The sequence below is a fragment of the Mucor velutinosus genome, assembly GCF_035048745.1.
Source record: "Mucor velutinosus strain NIH1002 chromosome Unknown tig00000041, whole genome shotgun sequence".
NCBI classification, from domain to species: domain Eukaryota; kingdom Fungi; phylum Mucoromycota; class Mucoromycetes; order Mucorales; family Mucoraceae; genus Mucor; species Mucor velutinosus.
The window spans coordinates 2,064,656-2,083,150 of NW_027041905.1; the positions used below are offsets into that span (position 1 = coordinate 2,064,656).

At 40.7% G+C, this 18,495-nt stretch overlaps 6 protein-coding genes across 6 annotated transcripts; 3 read left to right on the forward strand and 3 right to left on the reverse strand.

The window, feature by feature from the left end:
- Positions 1–705: 705 nt before the first annotated feature.
- ATC70_000862 (uncharacterized protein) lies at positions 706–2,273 on the reverse strand (the record flags this gene model as incomplete). Its single annotated transcript, XM_064820269.1, has 2 exons — positions 706–2,159; positions 2,219–2,273. 2 exons carry the CDS (start codon positions 2,271–2,273, stop codon positions 706–708), a joined length of 1,509 nt encoding a protein of 502 aa, XP_064684189.1.
- A 976-nt stretch (positions 2,274–3,249) lies between these two features.
- Positions 3,250–4,847, forward strand: SNF4_1 (AMP-activated serine/threonine-protein kinase regulatory subunit; the record flags this gene model as incomplete). Its single annotated transcript, XM_064820270.1, has 3 exons — positions 3,250–3,320; positions 3,380–3,695; positions 3,759–4,847. The coding sequence occupies 3 exons, from the start codon at positions 3,250–3,252 to the stop codon at positions 4,845–4,847; spliced, it is 1,476 nt and encodes a 491-aa protein (XP_064684190.1).
- A 430-nt stretch (positions 4,848–5,277) lies between these two features.
- ILV6_1 (acetolactate synthase, regulatory subunit) lies at positions 5,278–7,083 on the reverse strand (the record flags this gene model as incomplete). Its single annotated transcript, XM_064820271.1, has 4 exons — positions 5,278–5,580; positions 5,636–6,649; positions 6,702–6,767; positions 6,838–7,083. 4 exons carry the CDS (start codon positions 7,081–7,083, stop codon positions 5,278–5,280), a joined length of 1,629 nt encoding a protein of 542 aa, XP_064684191.1.
- A 3,743-nt stretch (positions 7,084–10,826) lies between these two features.
- irc3_1 (putative ATP-dependent helicase IRC3) lies at positions 10,827–11,552 on the reverse strand (the record flags this gene model as incomplete). The annotated part of the gene is made up of 5 exons (XM_064820272.1): positions 10,827–10,849; positions 10,919–11,050; positions 11,165–11,296; positions 11,389–11,478; positions 11,549–11,552. 5 exons carry the CDS (start codon positions 11,550–11,552, stop codon positions 10,827–10,829), a joined length of 381 nt encoding a protein of 126 aa, XP_064684192.1.
- A 483-nt stretch (positions 11,553–12,035) lies between these two features.
- ATC70_000866 (uncharacterized protein) lies at positions 12,036–13,269 on the forward strand (the record flags this gene model as incomplete). Its single annotated transcript, XM_064820273.1, has 5 exons — positions 12,036–12,301; positions 12,357–12,740; positions 12,796–13,024; positions 13,083–13,139; positions 13,192–13,269. The coding sequence occupies 5 exons, from the start codon at positions 12,036–12,038 to the stop codon at positions 13,267–13,269; spliced, it is 1,014 nt and encodes a 337-aa protein (XP_064684193.1).
- A 443-nt stretch (positions 13,270–13,712) lies between these two features.
- On the forward strand, positions 13,713–16,721 carry ATC70_000867 (uncharacterized protein; the record flags this gene model as incomplete). The annotated part of the gene is made up of 6 exons (XM_064820274.1): positions 13,713–14,272; positions 14,325–14,488; positions 14,567–14,599; positions 14,660–15,131; positions 15,193–15,353; positions 15,415–16,721. 6 exons carry the CDS (start codon positions 13,713–13,715, stop codon positions 16,719–16,721), a joined length of 2,697 nt encoding a protein of 898 aa, XP_064684194.1.
- Positions 16,722–18,495: the final 1,774 nt, after the last annotated feature.

Below are 18,495 nucleotides of genomic sequence, written 5' to 3' on the forward strand. Positions count from 1 at the left end.
AGCAAAATTAGGTGGCGCCATCATACAAAAAGAGCAATTTTCTGACAGTTGGATAAACAAGAAGTTTCATGGAGAGGCATCCAATCAACTTATTCCTGCATTTTACAATGCTGATAGCTGATTACATAAAAAAAGAACAGATTCGGTTCTTCAATCATTCAATCCAAAAAACCAATGACCCTTGTCCATGATGTTTTTAGTTTTCTGTATTGATCAAGTGTGTTTTGTGCCATGATGGAGTCAGTGAGTGTCAACTGTTGGGCATACAAATGATTTGATCAGTAGGCTGATACCAGAGGATATTGCGGCCATCGAGTGAGGGTTAAAGAGGAAAACTGTCCGAGGTATAAAAATGGCAAAAAGTTGTGGAGGAGGATTGGGATTGTTATGGGATGGAAAAAAAAAGGCACACATGGTATATAAAACTATCAGTTTCCCAGATTTTCCAAGGAGAATTAATAGTAGTTGATTACTTAATCAACCTTGTTCAGGAGCCGAATGAATGGAAATGCCAAATGTTATCATTTAATGCACAGGTAATGTCTTTATTACAATTTCATCGAATTGTCAGGACAATGAGTAGGCCGGGAAAAAGAGCGACGGTATGAAAGATTTACACTTAATGGCGATGATAGAGCGAGAAAAAAATAGAATACGAGATGGGAGGGTTATATGAGTAAGAGAGATTCAAGAAAAAAGGTCGAATTAGCCTAACCTTCCTAAACTGTCATTAAAATTAGTCGTATTGCTACTAGGTTCAGTAGTTTCCTCAGAAGGCACCATTGGGATCTGAGGTCTTTGTCTCGTCTGCAGCATGGCAAACAAATCATCCAACACTTGCCCACTGTTGGCATTTGGCAAAAAGTCGTTGTTACTGGTAATAGTGGGTCCAAATTCATCTTCAAAGAAGGGATCAAAGTCGAAATCGAGATCAAAATCGCCAACACCAGGCGGTGCTGCAACCATGTTATCAGCTGGCATATGCTGTGCGTTTGCGTTACCATTGTTACTCCAGAAATCATTTGGGGGATGTTGCAATTGAGGTTGCTCTTGTTGAATAGATATTAAGATAGGATTATTTGTCGAATTGTGTATCATTGGCGTTGGAAAGCTATTAGCATCAACAACATTGGCTATCGGTGCCTGACCCATAGGCTGTTGCGTTGATTGCTGCTGCTGTTGCTGTTGATGTTGTTGTCCCATGATAGAATCATCTAATTTACGTCTTTTATGAACATCATCTACTGTATCGTTTCCAATTAAAGCTGGTGTGTGATCAGTTGGGTGATACGATGGAGTCTCAAACCCTGATATTGGATTAGGTGCTCTCAATGGTATACGTGTGAATGAACCTGCCGTTGCCGCTGATGCTGCTTCGTCGATATTACTATTTGGAGTATTATCATTATCCTCCAAATCTATTGTTGTGCTTGGTGTAGTGCTTATTTGCTCGTGACGCAGCCTTGATTCATGATGAGATCGTTTCACAGACTGAACAGTGGTGGGTGATACACTGCCCCTTCTTGCCATGGCCTCGCCCTCACTCACAGCTCGTGTGATGGGTAAAGACATGGATCTCTCAGGGCTTTTTCTTATTGCTGCTGATGAGGGCGTACTGGATTCAGGATTGATGGGTGGTGTTAATAAAGAGGGCGTGCTCGCTTTTAGTTTCTCCAATTCAGCTATTTTGCTAGCATCTCCTCCTGTCAACACAACCACTTGATTCTCCAAAGCAGCCACTCTTTCGCGAAGCTCTCCATTCTCTTTACGCAATTTATCCATTTCCTCCTGCCAATCTTCCATCTCCTTTGCCTTGATTTCCAAATCCTTGATGTATTGCTCTCTGCGTTGTCTAAATGCCTTTTGTGCAGCTCGGTTTTGTGCAGCTCGTTTTGATGGAATTACTGCTCGATTGCTTCCTTTACTATTTTTTGGATTGTCCAATTCATGCGCCTGCGCTGGTGGAGAAGCAGATTGTTCTTGATGGTTTGATGAATGCATAGCAGCGCTTTGTACCGGTGACACTTGTTGGCGCTGTTGCTGCTGCTGTTGTTGATGATGTGGATGTTGCTGATGCTGATGTTGAGGCGGCATCGGTAACACAGACCCAGGTGGTCTTGATACCATGTAATTGAACGTTTCAGATGCATGGTCTAATGCTATGAATACAATGATGAGTATTGCCTATCAATATGCATTTGCATTACAGCGTATTTACCTGATGGCATCATCCATGGCTGACCGCTGTGATTACTGTTATTATTGCTGTTCATATTGAAAGCGTTTTGTTTCGAGTTCTATAAAGCGAAGGGCATCATAGCGACGAGAAATTAGTATCCATGGCAACTGCATCCCGAGAAATTGATCTTACCCTGTCGAATGCAAGTTGAAACAATGAGATATGGGTTGAAATGAAGGAAGTATGATAGTAATGAAAAAAAAATGGATATATTGCAGAAAGACTAAAACATACAAACGAAATGCTTTGAATACAAATTTAACCCAATAGAGAAGCGAGACGTGAAGTGGAATAAGTAACTCGAATCTGATATATACACTCTGAAATGAGATGGCTGTAATATGTAGAGAGTCAAAACAGAGAAGGAAGGAAAAAAATAACCAGGAAGCCACCTCACGCCTCTCAATCTCAACCTCTGGCTGCCTGGTCCACCACAATTTGATCCGGTTAAAAGCCAAACCGAATCCAAATGTGAACAAATTGACCTCGGTTGTTATGATTGGACAGGACAATCATTGAGAAATAGGTATTTCACATACAAACGTACTCCACAAAGCATTAAGTAATCAATCACAACCCTTTGCATCCTTTGAAATCTCTAAATTTTTTTCCAACATTGCAACATGTCGCACATGCATATTCAGCTTAGCTATCTACACATACAAATGGAAATGCCCCTTGGATTTCGAATGCAATCCAATGGAAAACAGATGCTTGGATTGCGTGTTGGCATAAATTGGAAAAACTGGGTTTTTCGCTCATAAGGTCCCATTTCCGTGGAAAGTCTAAAATCGACTGACTTTTTCCAATGAGGAAAGCCTGGAGGAGGTAGAGTTGTATCACAACAACGTTGCTTATGAAATCAACAGAGTCACATCCCGTCTAAAACCCAGTTTGGATCCGTTTTCTTCATTTCCATCTGTAGGTTCGAGGATTTGGTATAAAAAGGACTAAATTCTCCACAACAATTTCCATTTTTTTCCCTCATTATCACTCATTAATACTCTAAAATGTCATCTCCTGTTCCTTCTTTTGATTCCCTCGACAAGATTTACGATCCTGCTGCTGTTCCCAAGCAAGAGTAAGTGCGAAATGTCAATGTCTCATGTTGCATAAATAGACTTACACATGTCTTTATAGTCAACGTTACAAGAAACTCATCGCCGAATTTGAGAAAGTCCATGGTCGCAAGGCCGAGTTCGTTGTTCGCTCTCCTGGACGTGTCAACTTGATCGGTGAGCACATTGATTACTGTGGTTTTGGCGTACTTCCTATGGCCATTGAGCGTGATGTGATTATTGTTGGTGCTACCACTGATGATGATACCAAGGTCCGCATTGCAAACATCAACCCCAAGTATCCCGCCAGAGAATTTGATTATGAGGGTAAAGAAAAGGTTGTTACCATTGATTCCTCTGAATTGGAATGGTCCAATTACTTCAAGTGTGGTTATAAGGTAAGCATTACATTTAGAGTGGTGGAGTACATTGGATTCTGATGTTTCGGTTCTTTTGATTAGGGTATGCTCGAGAAGTTCCAATTGGACAGGCCCAAGGGCCTCTTCTTGATTGTTGACGGTACTGTCCCTGCTGGTGGAGGACTCTCCTCATCTGCTGCTTTTGTCTGTGCTTCTGCTTTGGCCGTTGTCACTGCCAACAAATTGACCATCTCCAAGACTGAGCTCACTGAAATTGCCATCGTCGCTGAACGCAATGTTGGTGTTAACTCTGGTGGTATGGATCAAAGTGCCTCCGTCTTGTCTGAAAAGGACTTTGCTCTTCATGTCGAATTCGTTCCCAAGTTGCACACTGCCGCTGTTCCCCTGCCTGTTACCACTCCCAAGCTGGCATTCATCATTGCCAACACCTTGGTCACTGCTGACAAGTTTGTCACTGCTCCTCGCAACTACAACTTGCGTGTTGTTGAAACTCACATGGCTGCCCTCTTTCTCGCCAAGAAGCTCAACTTGCCTGCTGTGGACACTCTTAAGGAAGTATACGATCTCTACTACAAAGACTCTTCTCTCAATGAAGTTGAGAGATTCACTGATCTCCTCAAGAAGGCCGAAGAATTCTACCCTAAGGATAATACCAACAACAATGGTTATACTCTCGAAGAAGTCTCTCAAATGCTCGAAATTCCTGTCAAGGAACTCCAAGACAAGTACATGACTCGTTTCCCTGTCCAAACCGACTACTACCGTCTTGTCCACCGTACCAAGCACGTCTTGTCTGAAGCCTCTCGTGTCATTGAATTCCACAAGGCTTGTGAAACCGGTAAGGGTGATTCCACCTTGAAGGTGTTGGGTGACCTTATGAATCTTTCCCAAGAGTCTTGTAACAAGTTGTTCATGTGCTCTTGTCCTGAGATCGACCAAGTGTGTGAAGTTGCTCGCAAGAATGGCTCGTTAGGATCCAGATTGAGTGGTGCTGGCTGGGGTGGAAGCACTGTTCATTTGACCACTGAAGACAATGTTGCCAACCTCATTGAACACATCAAGAACGACTTTTTCCGCAAGGTTTATCCCAGCATTACCGAAGAGGAGTTGGATGATGCTATCATCGCCACCAAGCCTTGTTCTGGTGCTGCTATTTACACTGGTTTCTAAATATCCACATCGTTTCGAGCTACTCCTACTCCATTGTAACATTACATTAAGCCAATCTTTCTCCTGTTCATATCTTTCACAGTTTTTGTTAAATAGCTTATAAAAATAATAAAAAAAAACAGAACATATTGTCATATTAAACTTTTCGTGTTTCACCAAACAATGCAGGATACAAACAAGATTCACATTTTATAGGTCTTTAGGGCTTGAATGTGAGTGTCCAGTGGGCATCATTATTGAGATTTGGAAATTAGCATTAACCAGATATGTTAAGCTAGCCGCGACGTCAAAACAAGCCCAAATTTTTATATGGAAGCATGTAATAACCGGGAGCTTCTTTTGAGCTACCTTTTTATATAGGATCATCAATACATTTCGATGCTTCACACGTATAAGATTTATTATAGTGCCATTGTATATATAAAACAGATTATCCAAAGTTAATGCCTTGTGCCAAGGGAAGAGTGCCCGAGTAGTTGATGGTACATGTACCACGTCTACAGTATTGCTTCCAGCTATCACTTCCACTCTCACGACCACCGCCAGTTTCTTTTTCTCCTCCAAAGGCGCCGCCAATCTCTGCACCGTTGGTGGGGATATTGACATTGATGATACCACAATCAGAGCCAGATGGGCCAATCCATTTGAAAATGGTAGATGGGTTGCTGGTGAAGATGGAACTGGATAAACCTTGGGCTACGCTATTGTTGATGGCAATAGCCTCATCCAGAGTCTATAATGAATCAGTATTTGACCTATGTCATAAATCCATACGAATTTTTGATTACCTTGTATGTCATTGTATGCAGAATTGGAACAAACAATTCATTTTGAACAACCTCCATGTCAGGGCGCACACGTGTCATGGTTGGCTCTACAAAGTTGCCGTGCTTCAATGGGCCATCATCAAGCACTTTACCACCAACAATGATCTCTCCACCTTCTTGTTTGACTCTTTCTAAAGCTTTCTTGTAGATCTCAACAGCTTCCTTTGTATGAAGAGGACCGCAAAGAACACCCTCATCCAAGGGATCACCCACCTTGACTTGCTTGTAAGCTTTCTTTAGTCTTTCAATCAACGTATCATACACAGATTCCTGTACAATCAAGCGACGAGTAGTAGTACAACGCTGTCCAGCAGTGCCCACAGCAGCAAACAAGATGGCTCTTGCAGCCAAGTCCAGATCACAGTCATCTGTTACGATCAACGCATTGTTACCACCGAGCTCCAAGATAGAGCGGCCGAATCTTCCTTGAACTACTTTGCCTACTTCTCTTCCCACGTTGGTTGATCCAGTAAATGAAAGTACATGTGCACGCTTATCTGCCGTCATGGCGCTGCCGACGTCAGATCCACCTGTGACCAAAGCGCACAACGAAGTAGGGAGATCATGATCTTTGAGAGCCTTGGCAATGATGCGAGTAACAGCAATAGAGACCAAAGATGTCGTAGGTGCAGGCTTCCAGATGGTGCCGTTACCAGTGACAAGAGCAATAGCACAGTTCCAGCCATAGACAGCTACAGGAAAGTTGAAGGCACTGATGATGCCAACAGTACCCAAGGGATTCCAGGTTTCCAACATAGCATGTCCTGGTCTTTCTGATGGAATCACAGCACCTTGAAGCATACGTGACAAACCCAATGCATATTCGAGGATATCAATGTATTCTTGTACCTCTCCAATACCTTCAGGCAAGATCTTACCCATCTCCAAGGCAACCAACTTTCCCAAAGGCTGCAAGTTATCCACGAGTGCGTTTCTCATTGTCAATAAAACATGACCACGTTTGGGCACGGGAAGCTGTTTGGCTCGTTAGATACACGCATTTGAAATATATGAAGCCAAAACCTACCTCTCTCCAGATCTTTTGAGCCTCTGCCACCTTTTCAAAAGCAACGTTCAAATCATCGGTGGTACCCTACAATCAACGTGAATGTGGATCAGTTTCCAACTGTGGGAAATTTACCGTGGGAGAAAATGAGACTTACTGTAATCACCTCTGCAATCACTTCGTTATTGACAGGATTGTAAGAGGGTACCACTGGACCTGAACCCTTCCACTCGCCATCAAAGACACCTTTGTTGTTGGTCTTGTCTAGCCCAAGCGACTCAAATACGGAACGGTGCTTGTCAAAGGTAGACAGGAAACGGGCGTTGGTCAAAGGGGCTGATGTGCGAGCCACTTTCGTAGCAGCATGAATCAATGAGCGCGATCTTAATAAGTTGGTGATCATTAGTAAAAAACAAGTGATCAATAGTAGAAAAAAGAAAAGATGTGAAAATGAAACAAACGGCCCTTTTTATATGCTTTCATGCATGCTTTGCAGTTATCTCTGCAAAGCAGGTGCGTGTGGGCTCGTCAAAGAGCGTGGGAATCAAAAGATATGGAGCCTGCGAACAAAATGTTGGCTATTTGTTCCTAAACTAGTAACTATCGTTTCCAAATATTGATTCTTGCATCTATCGAATGTTACATGTGCTAGTGAATGTTGTTGTTTTTGTATAGACGCCTACAAAAGCAGTTAGTTTCATGACGTATGGAAAGGGATGTACAGTTCACTTTTCAAGTCAAATTATCTAAAGAGAACAAGGCAATCAGTATATATGTTTGACCAGTTAATCAGGGCGGCAAGCTATAGGAGCATTTCAGCATCGCCAGTAAGCTTCCTTAAATGCCAATAATCGTTAAAGGCTGACTATCACTTTTATGCGTTCAAATAGTAAATGCATGTGTAGAAATGGCTTGTTATTTCATACTCTTCATATTTTGAGCACAGGTATCAATCATGCTATCATTCTTTAGTGGCAGGCAAGATAGCTCCAATCTGCTTAATCTATAATTGCCTTATCAAGGAAAGGTATCTCCATTTGCACAATCTTTCTAATACATACTGAAATTTCGCTTTTTAACTCTCCACCAACGCGTAAGAACCCTTCAGTAATTAGCGATCTGAGTCTCTTACGATACTCCCTATCTGCATCAATGAGAAAAGCTCATATATGGGGAGACAGCATGCCTGTATTGTGTCTTACTGCTTAAAAGTATGCAAATTGCAGCAAAATCTGGGAGCATTTGAGTCAAAATTTCTCGCGTTAGAAGCCGTTTTGGACCGCCAGATTAGCACCAAACAATTGCTCTGATCTAGCAGTAACTTTCTAAACCCTTTGCTCAACTTTTTGAGGACCAAAAAAAAACATGGACAAAATTTGACCAAAAAGCATGAGGTATCCCTCATGATTTTCATCGAAAATCAAACGATCGCGTGTTTGACCTCCAAAATGAAGGTTTTTACTATGATATATGTTGAATCAAAATGTTTCTCTCAATTCGACGCAACCCCTGAATCGACTTTTGTACGACCTTGATATACAAAATCTCGACATTTTGGTCTAAAACCTCATTTCATATTATCGAAGATTGCTCAATAGCTTCAGACAAAATACCCATTGTAAATAGCACCACTGGAAGCGCCTTGAAAAGTACTTCAAGAAAGCTTAGGGAAGAACTTTTTTTTTGTAGGGGAGACGAGCTCCAGGTTTTATTTAAAGTCCTTTAAATGTCATACTGAGGGATAGAAAAGACTGTTGGTGGACCCAATGTCTGCAAAGAAGGGGAATAAGATATTTTTTGAATTAAGCTGGGAAAGAAATCTACTACTGATAAGGTGCGACACCTAGAGCCAATACAGTCTTGCGGAAATCGTCAAAATATAGATAATGGATAGAGTACAACACCAAATGAGGACATCAGTACTACCTCAAAAAAATCAAACAACTTGCGTTCACCAGGATTTGAACCGGGATCCTCCCGTTGGCATACGGGAGTTTCTACCACTTCGCCCTACCACCAGGGACAGCTTAGGGAAGAACGGAAAGATCATCACAATTTATATAGTCGAATCTGGCAAAATATTTTTTTTTTGTAGGGGAATCTGGCAAAATATTTTTTTTTGTAGGGGAGTCGAGCTCCAGGTTTTATTTAAAAATCTGGCAAAATAGATCAACGAAGTCGAAATTTGATTGAAAATTAACAAATAAAGGACAGTTTGTAGCTGAATTTGAATCAAATTTTGATGGCTGGCAAAATGGATGCCTTTCTAATTATGAAAACAATAGATGCTTTTGAAACCGCATACGAGGTGATTTTGAGCTTAAAATATTATACGATAGCTTGGCAGCTTTTTCTTGCTGTATAAAACATGAGAAGCAAAGCAAAAAAAAAAAAAAAAAAAAAAAAAAAAAACTGATTTCTTTGAGTGAAGCCGTGAGAAGGAAATCTAATGTGCGAAGGTTAAATATCTTCTAGTTCATGCATATTGAACCTTGCTACAGACATTCAGTATCGGAACAGGGAATATGAATAGCCTCAAGCACCAAGACCCGAAACCTTGGCATTTATCAGGCATGGTCAAGTATGATTGAAAATTTTATATTATATTACTATCCACCAACCATCAAGTTTCATCTAACATTTTAGCTATTAGCAATTTGGCAATATTAACCAAAGGCTCGCGGCAGCGGGTGCCACCCGAACATAGTTTGACTTCCATCAAAGTAAGCGTAGGACAGGAAACCAACCGAAGAGTCGAAATGCTCATAGCAACGTGATAAATTTATGGTCTCTAGACACTCTCAAAGCAGCAAAAACGAAAGAAGCTGTTCTAACAAGTATTTTGATAGGCTGGCTTTATTAAATATGAGGCACAAGAAGAACAGCATGGCTAGCGATATTGCTATGCAATTTGACACCTACTTTCCATGCACTTCAAAAGCATCTATTACTGTATTGCCTTCATGATGAAAAGGGCATTGAGTTTGCCAGCCAGCACCACTAGCCAAAATTAATTCAAACCCAGACTCATAGTCTGTTGTGGATTGGCCAAATCTTAATAATTTTCGACTCGATTGAACTATTTTGCTAGATTCGACTATATAGAATGAGATGATCATCCCATCCTTCTTTAAGCTTTCTTGGAGTGCTTTTCAAGGCGCATCCAATGGTACAATATAGGATAAATGTTTTGAGTAAACTTATTAAGCAATTTATGAAAATACGAAAAGAAGTTTCTGGCCAAAAAGTCGAAATTTTGACTCAAATGCTCCCAGATTTTGCTGTATCAGGGATACTAAGGACTAAAAAGGGGGAATACCAGTATGCTGCTTGCCCGTATACGAAGTAGCTATGTATATATGGATGTACAGCATTACATAAGAATCAGATCCACAGATAATATGAAGGTTTTTCATGTGTAAGTGGAGGGCCAAAATGAAAGTAGCAATATTTTGACAAGATACGCAAGGGCAGTCGGTAGCGCGAGCTGCCGCCACGCAGGTTGGCTCTCACCGAAATGAAGCGAAGGCAGAGAGCCATCCGAAGCATGAACATACTCGTATATTATAAAGACAATAGACAATCCTTCAAAGAGGGAGCGATTGGCAGGGGTAAGGAACGATGATACCTATCACTTATTTTTGTACTAACGCGATGTCATACACCCAAAGCTAACATCTTGTAATGTAGCAGCAATGAGGGATGTTTGATTGACATTTAGACATATTCAGTCATACAAAAAGGTTGAAGATGGTGCTCGGCTACATTTTGATTGATTGCCCATGAAAGTCGCAGTTATATAACGTATTATCGTCAGTTACAGGTTATTGAGGGTATGATCGTATGTATAACATAAGCTCAATTCTCTTACATCAACTCCTTTTGATAACAAGCTAGTCTAGTCAGCGACAAATGGTGGGATATCCCATGTTGCTACACAGTTTATTGGTGCCGAACTTGGTATGATTTTACTCCAACATCCGGCCCTTAAATCCGAGATTCCTTCTCTTGATAACAGGCATCAATGAGGAATTATATTGATTTATTAAAAAGATGAGAAAGACGAAAAGTAGCTTTCAAATGACAAGTATAAAATCAGCATTTGAACAAGGAATCGCATACATGATTTGAAACAGTTCCTAGAATTTACTGAGGAGGAACTTCCTCTTCTACAGCAAAACACATGAATACCCCATTGCAATGCATGTAAACACATATATCCTCCACGTTTTACTTACTGGTTAAAATACCTTGCTCAACAAGTTCAGCAGGATCAGGCCTTTCTTGAAACTTGTGTTCCAATGTGTCTTGCAATAAGTTTCTTTCCAAATCGAGTTGATGTCTTTGAAGAGAAGGAGCAATCTTGGGATCTTTATAGTGTGTGTGTGTGTGCATGAATAAACAAGATCATCTGACCTGCCTCATATATCTCTTCTCTCTCTTTTCTTCCCTCCGCCCCTGGCTCGACTGGTCGAAACACATACCTTTTAAAATGTTTTGCTCAACAAGCTTCTCTGGTGATGGACGATGGTCAATCTTATGGCGGAGAGAGTCCTCAATCTTGCGTTTCTCCAATTCATCACGTTGTTGTTGGATTGCAGGTGCTACTTTTGGGTCTATAATACATCATTTTTAATACAAATGTGTTACATGAGATTTCTGAATATAGACTCTCTGTAGGAAGCGTTACTCCACACCCGCTGTATACCTTTGATGATGTTTCTGTCGACTAGATCTTGGACATCAGGGCGATGAGCCAACTGAGCTTCGAGAGTTTTGGAGGGGCTTTCAGGAACGGCTACAACACAGGTTGATTTAGTAAGCAAATCATCCAGATTGCAAATCAACATAGCATCAAATATACTTACTCATATCAGATAAGAGTGAGATGTAAGTTGAAAAGAGAAAAGAAAAAGAGGAAAAAGAAAAAGTCAAATTAAGTTAAATACCTCTTATATCCAGATAATGGACATGTATCACGCGTTGTTCCTGTATAGGATACATGCCCGTTTGTGGATTTGCAGACCAAATCAATAGGCGGAAATGACGTCGATCCAATCACTGCTATGGTCATTTTCATCTGACACATCGCTCCAAATGGATACTGATCTGGAAGCATGTCCTTGATTTGCTCAAGAGTTTCATATGAGCGAGAGTCCTTCTTCATTTGCTATCAACGTGGTTAGGTAAAAGATCCAGCAATGTTGTAATTTAGGGGTTTCCGCTTGGCTTTTTGTGAAACATGTATCCTTAAAGGATTGAGTTTTATTGCTCTTTCCGCTTGCTTGCTTCTTTTTCGATTCATTCCAGTCACAACAAAGCATCTCTTCTCTGCAATTACACCAAAGCACCAACATGTCAACTAGAATGGGGGGCCTTCCTTTACCGACAGGCTCTCTTTCGGGCAAATCAACAGGAGGAGCAAAGCTCTTTATGAGCTCAAATGGGTCTCTCTTCTTGACCGTTTCATTGTACATTACAGTTTCGATACTAGCGACTTTCATCAACAAACTGCTCTTCACTTATTCAGAATACAAGTTTCCCTATCCTTGCTTCACAGTGCTCTTTCAGCTTGCCATTACATTGGTATTTATGGTAGTATGGAGCTTGGTGAGACCACTGTAGGATTATACAACTATATGAACAGAATGCTCAACTAACCACCATCATTTGCAGCCGTCATTCAATCCTTCGTATACCTACACCAAGTTGGGATTCCTCTGTTGCTATACGCGTTGCACCATTAACCATTGTATATATCTGTGTCATTATATTCAATCCTCTGTTCTTGCAGCATGTCGAAATCACAACATATCATTTTGCTCATTCATTGACCATCGCCTTTTCAATATTATTCTCGTATCTCATGCTTCGTATTGAACAACACCAACGTATTGTGTCAGCTTGTGTCGTTATCATGTTCGGCACATCCATAGGCGCTATGGGGAACCTCAATTTTTCGCTGGTTGGTGCATTTTACAGTATATCGTGGCCTGCTATCGTAGCACTGTATGGCATCTACGTAAAAAAGACATTGTCAGCATTGAGGAGCGATTTATGGTGCGTAGATCAAATTGTCTGAAAAGATGAGGACACTGACTGATGGGCAAAATAGGGCATTAGTACAGTACAACACCATCATGTCGATTGCTATTATGGTGCCCCTTGTCATATTGTCTGGAGAATTGGATGACATCTTTTCTACAGTTTGGTTTTGGGATGAATTTGGATTTTGGTTGCAGATGCTGATCACAGCCATGACTGGATTTGCTGTCAACATTGCAATGCTACTACTATTGATGCAGACATCGCCCTTGACATTGACTGTGGCAAGTGTATGCAAGGTAACATTGGATGTAGATAGGGAAATGGTAGCGAAATTGACAGTAATCCACTTGATAGACCAGCATTCAGGCACTTGTTGTAGCAGTAATCTTTGGAAATCGTATGACTTTACTGGTAAGTGGCAGTTGGATCAGAAATTGAGCGTGAATTGAGTGTTTTTTCATAGAACCTGAGTGGCATGCTCATCACATTAATGGGATCAATCTACTACTCCTACATTAGATCAATTGAATCAAAGCTATGATATGTATACCATATGAGAACATTTAATAAAAATAAAAGCCACCATTGCTTAACAAAACAGTATTATTGTGGCACTGTTTGTGTTTGCAACATTACCGGGAGCAGTACAATTTGTTTATTCTCACTGAAAAGCAAACTTTATTTGTGTCTAAGCCTACCAATTGTTCTTAATTGAAGTGCTGATTTATCTATAAATAAGAATTGCATGTTTATATATAAACTAAGCCTTGAGATGGAGTCACTCATCGATTGTGGGCTGTATGGTAAACAAGTGAAAGCGTATATAATGCAGTGAATAAGTTACAGTGAATAACATTTTCCCTTCTTTCAAGCATGAAAGCTATTTCGATATTTGTGATACTTTTATACCTTTTAATCTTTGGTCATGTCCATGCGTACTATGGCGACCTATTCAACAGAACATTTGACATACCACCTTTGAATATGGGCGTATCTGTAGCAGTGGCAGATACAATCTATATCCTGGGCGGAATTAAGTCTGATTACGCAAATAGCAGAAACTTCAACATTACAACACTGAAATTCGATTCTCAACAAAATGCTATTACCAATGCCATCACAAATACAGCACCACAGCTCAATAGGGACTCCAGTCATGCATACGCTCTTGGAGATAACAAGACCATTGTGCTTGCTAACGTCCAGTATCCAAATATAAATGTTACAAATGCCCAAAGCAATACAACAATAGAGCTTAGAACTTCTGGTATCTCTTTTTACGATATTCCAAGCAATACTTGGACAAATCCTCAACTTAGCCCAGCATTGCAGCCCCTACCACCCTTAAGAAGAGCTACAATGACAGCCATATCGCCTGAAAACGATGCAATTTATGTGATGGGTGGCGCTTATATTATGGATAATACGCCAATGCCTGGCATTTTCAGATATGACCTCAAAAACACTTCATCCATTATCAACATGACTGCAGTAGATACCAACCTAAAGATCAATACAATAGGTGCTTCGTCTGATATGCTACCGTAGGTAAAGTAGAGGCTGATAAAGCGTACACTATTAATTCCTTGTGCCTAGTGATGGAGTTATTGTCATAGCATTTGGAATGGTATCCTTCGTGGACAGAACTCTACTTGATGCTTCTCAAGTAACGTTATTTGATACACGCAAAAATAAGATATATAGTCAAAATGTAACCGGAAACGCACCGGCACCAAGATTTGCTGCAGGAAGCGCTTTAGGTATATAGAATGTTAAGCATTTAGGCGTCTTACGAAATTAGTGCCCTAACATCATTAATGTATTACTCACACCATTAGGCCCCGATAAATCCACAATCTACTATTATGGAGGTATACTCAAGAGTTTGAAACATTTGCTATGTATTTGAAGCTCATTCTCCTTGAATGTAGGTGGCGACCAAGCAGCAGCAAGAAATCCTTTAACTGGCGGTGCCACTCCCAACCTTGTCGCCCTTGATACAACGACTTGGACATGGGTTTACCCGAAAATCTCAGGCCTGGCAGCAGTACCTTACATCTATTCAACATTGACGCTATTGGAGAATACAAAACTGGTAACAGCATTGGGCCTTGTTGGATCAGTATTTTCAAAGGATATAGGTGTTATCAATAACGTACCTCAATCTGCTAGTCAATTGCAAGACAGCAGCATGCAATGGTTTACCAACAATGAAGACACTGACAAGTACAGCGACCCAGCTTATAATCGCAAAAAGCAAAGCCTCAGTGAAGGTGCGATTGCCGGTATTGTTGTAGCTGTATTGCTCATCGTCGTATTAATCCTGGCACTTACGTGGAGACGGTTCCCAAGAATCAGAGCCATTGGAATGTACATTCAAAATGAGATTATTTGGCACCCTAGGTATACTGCGTATCTGTGGTTAATGAGAGATATCTAGCTAATCTTGTATGCATGGATTTAGATCCGGAGAGCCATTATGGGCAGAAACAGCGCGTCTTTTGGTGCGCTTCATCCTCTTGTTCCTGTTTATAGCATTTGTAGCGTATTCAGTTTACAGATCAGTCCAAAGCCCAGTTGTCGTTCAAGAAATAAGAGAGCCAACGGACATGGTGCAAGTTCCAGGTATGTTATTTCAATACCCACACGCTAATTAATAATGCGATTACTGATGAATGAGCCATAGACATTCGTTTCTGCTACGATGGCTTTAATGTGTCTTCAACTACTCCACCTCTCAACGTCTTTTGTGCATTCAGAAATGGCACAGACTGCTCGAATCAGATCATACGACTGAACATGTCAAACCACCTTCCCCAATACCCTGATCAGCTTGGTGCTGTTGCTTGTTTCATGTTCTTATCAGCTCCTTCTTACTCCCTGATGAACGACAATATGGGTTATAGTGAGTCTACCAGCACCAAGATGGTCTTTAGCTTTCAGGGCCCCCCTCGATTGGATACCAATGGCAATATCAGCAGTTCCGGAGCCATCTACATTGACATGTACGCGCCAGGCTATAACCCAAACGTGGTTGCCTACAAATTGCTTCCTTCCAACCAACTTTCGCCCGAGTTCAATCGAGAATGGGCCATCTCTGAGCAAGGCTCCAACACGATTGATTCCATCATTCTCAAACCCAGTGTTAGAACATCTGCTTCGTTTGCCATTATTGAAAACAGAGCTTTGCGACGCTCTGATGGTTGGAACTATGTGGGATTCTCGTCTACTTACGACGTAGATTCTACAGTAAGCAGCTTTTACAAAGATGCTCCTCAGAACATCGCACTGCTGCAAACCTCATCTCTGCTAGCACAACTCACAGTACAGCCCTCATCGTTCACTATCAACATCAACAACGAGCAAAAGGTATTTACGCTGTTGAACGCATTCGCACAAATCGGTGGTGTTCTGGGTCTCTTCATTGCGGTGCAGACTATCCTTTTTGGCTTCAGACCTCAGTCTCCTTGGGGCATTGTGCATCGCTGGTCTTTTGGTAGACTTCGCATCCAGCTGACAGACAGACTAGCCAACTATTTTGATCGCATGGGTACGCCTGTACCACTGGTCAATCCTGTCAGCAGTCGTTTAAGTACTGTATTCAAGAATAGCGCCTACGGATCAGGACATGCTGTAGATGAAGCCATGAGTCAAGAAAACAGAGTTCACCAAGTAGAAGAACGCCTGCAGTTGATGGAGCTTTTGCTGAAATCTTACTACTTGAATGATGAAGTTTTCCGTTCTCTGGATCAAGCTGTAAAACGTGGTAATGACGAGAAACGTCGCATTAGCATGGGAGGTATTAAGAGAAGCAGCACGGATTCCGTACTCGTGGATACATCAAATGAAGTGCTCGAGCTGAGCAGCAATACCAAAACAGATGAAGAGAGCGCATCTACTCTAGGTATCAACAGAAGGCCATCTGGCACCGTTTTTCCACAACAACGAGGCATATACCAACCTGGATTAGCTCCAAGCCCTTATGATCTTTAGCACGCATTAATAAACACCATCGTATAAAGTCTATATGGATTTCAAATCTTTATTTTACATCGTTACATACCCTGTAAAACATTCAAAAACAGTAGACAAACAAATAATATCCTTTCAAAAATTAAGAGAATTGAGTACCGTACAAGGTGAATGAAGCCGGCGTTGGGGAGAGGGTTTGGAGTAGGTGCTAAGCCCACCCACCAAGAACATAGCGCATCTAATTCAACATTTGGTAACATTGACCTATGAGGCAGTTTTTACCGTAGCGAAGTGAAGGTGAAAAACCACGGCAACTAAGCCTCTAACCCACCACTTTGTAATATTAATCTTGATGAGGGGTTCACCATAGCGAAGCAAAGGTGTAAAACCATAGTGTTCAAGCATCAAATTCGTTTTTTCACTTCCAGTATTAATAAGCTTACCAACAACATTACGCATCAAAATTTGTATGGATTGGCTTTACCAAAATCAATATTCCCTCTACTTGAACTAGAACTTGCACAGGCTGCAGACCTGTTCTTCCAGAAAAGTATAGCTCCCAGAGATGTAATTTATACTATGTAAATAAAAGCTATAAAGCAAAAACATAACCAAATTTGACAGCTTTCAAGCCTTCATACCTTGACATACAGACCTTTCTGAACCACCGGAATGACGCCAAACAATTGTACTCAAGTAGCAGTAACTTCCTGATGCCTTTGCTCAACTTTCTGGCCCAAAAAAAACATGGCCAAAAATCGACCAAAAACCATGATAGGGTGGCCAAAGTTGTTTTTGGGCAAGAAAAAAAACGACCAAAACCTTAAATAGTGCCCACCTCAAGAGTTGGGCGTTCTGCATAATTTTCTTCATTTTTTGAAAAAAAAACAGTTACAAGTCTAGTGTAATAAGAGTGCAATGATTCTGTAAAAAAAAATATATATATATCTACTAGGGAGGGGCGGATTGGTGTTACTATTTGTATGTCTTTAAACTTGGGCAATATTTATTAAAAAATATGAAAAATATTTTTGGGCGAGTAGTATTAGGATCAAGTGATGGATTTATTGTGATAAAAGTACTGTATATAATGAGTAGTAATGACAGATATTTCCACTACCGTTCAATGCTTGTCAAAAAAGAAAACTATCTATATATATGTGTGTGTTATACTAATGTTTCAATCATGCGGATTGAAACGTATGTTATGTGGATCATTACATCTAGCTATTTCTTCTGCCACTGATTGCTCCTTCAATTTCTCCTCCCATCTCTTGATATACTCACGCTTCTTTCAAATTATAAGCAGATGGTGACATAATAAATGTAATCAAAACAAGTTGTAGATTGATAAAAAGGAAAGGATATGAGACCACATTGACAGCAGCAGATCAAGGGTGGCCAATGTTGTAGGGCATTCGGTTGGTGCTGTTTTTTTAACCAGAAAACGCCCAAAAACAACTTTGGCCGCCCTATGAGGGGTACCTCATGGTTTTTGACGAAAATCAAACGCTCGCATTTTTCACTTTGAAAATGAAGACTTTTACTATGATATGTATTGGATCAAAATGTTTCTCTCGATCCAAAACAACCTCTGAAACCACTTTTTTAAGGTTTTCTTATGCAAAAATATGGCTATTTTCGCTAAAAACCTCATTTCAAATCTTATTAAATCGCTCAATAAGTTCAGTCAAAACATTTATTACAATCAGCACCATTGGAAGCGCCTTGAAAAGTAATCCAAGAATGTATTAAGAAGCGTAGGTGATCATCACAATTTATATAGTCGAATATC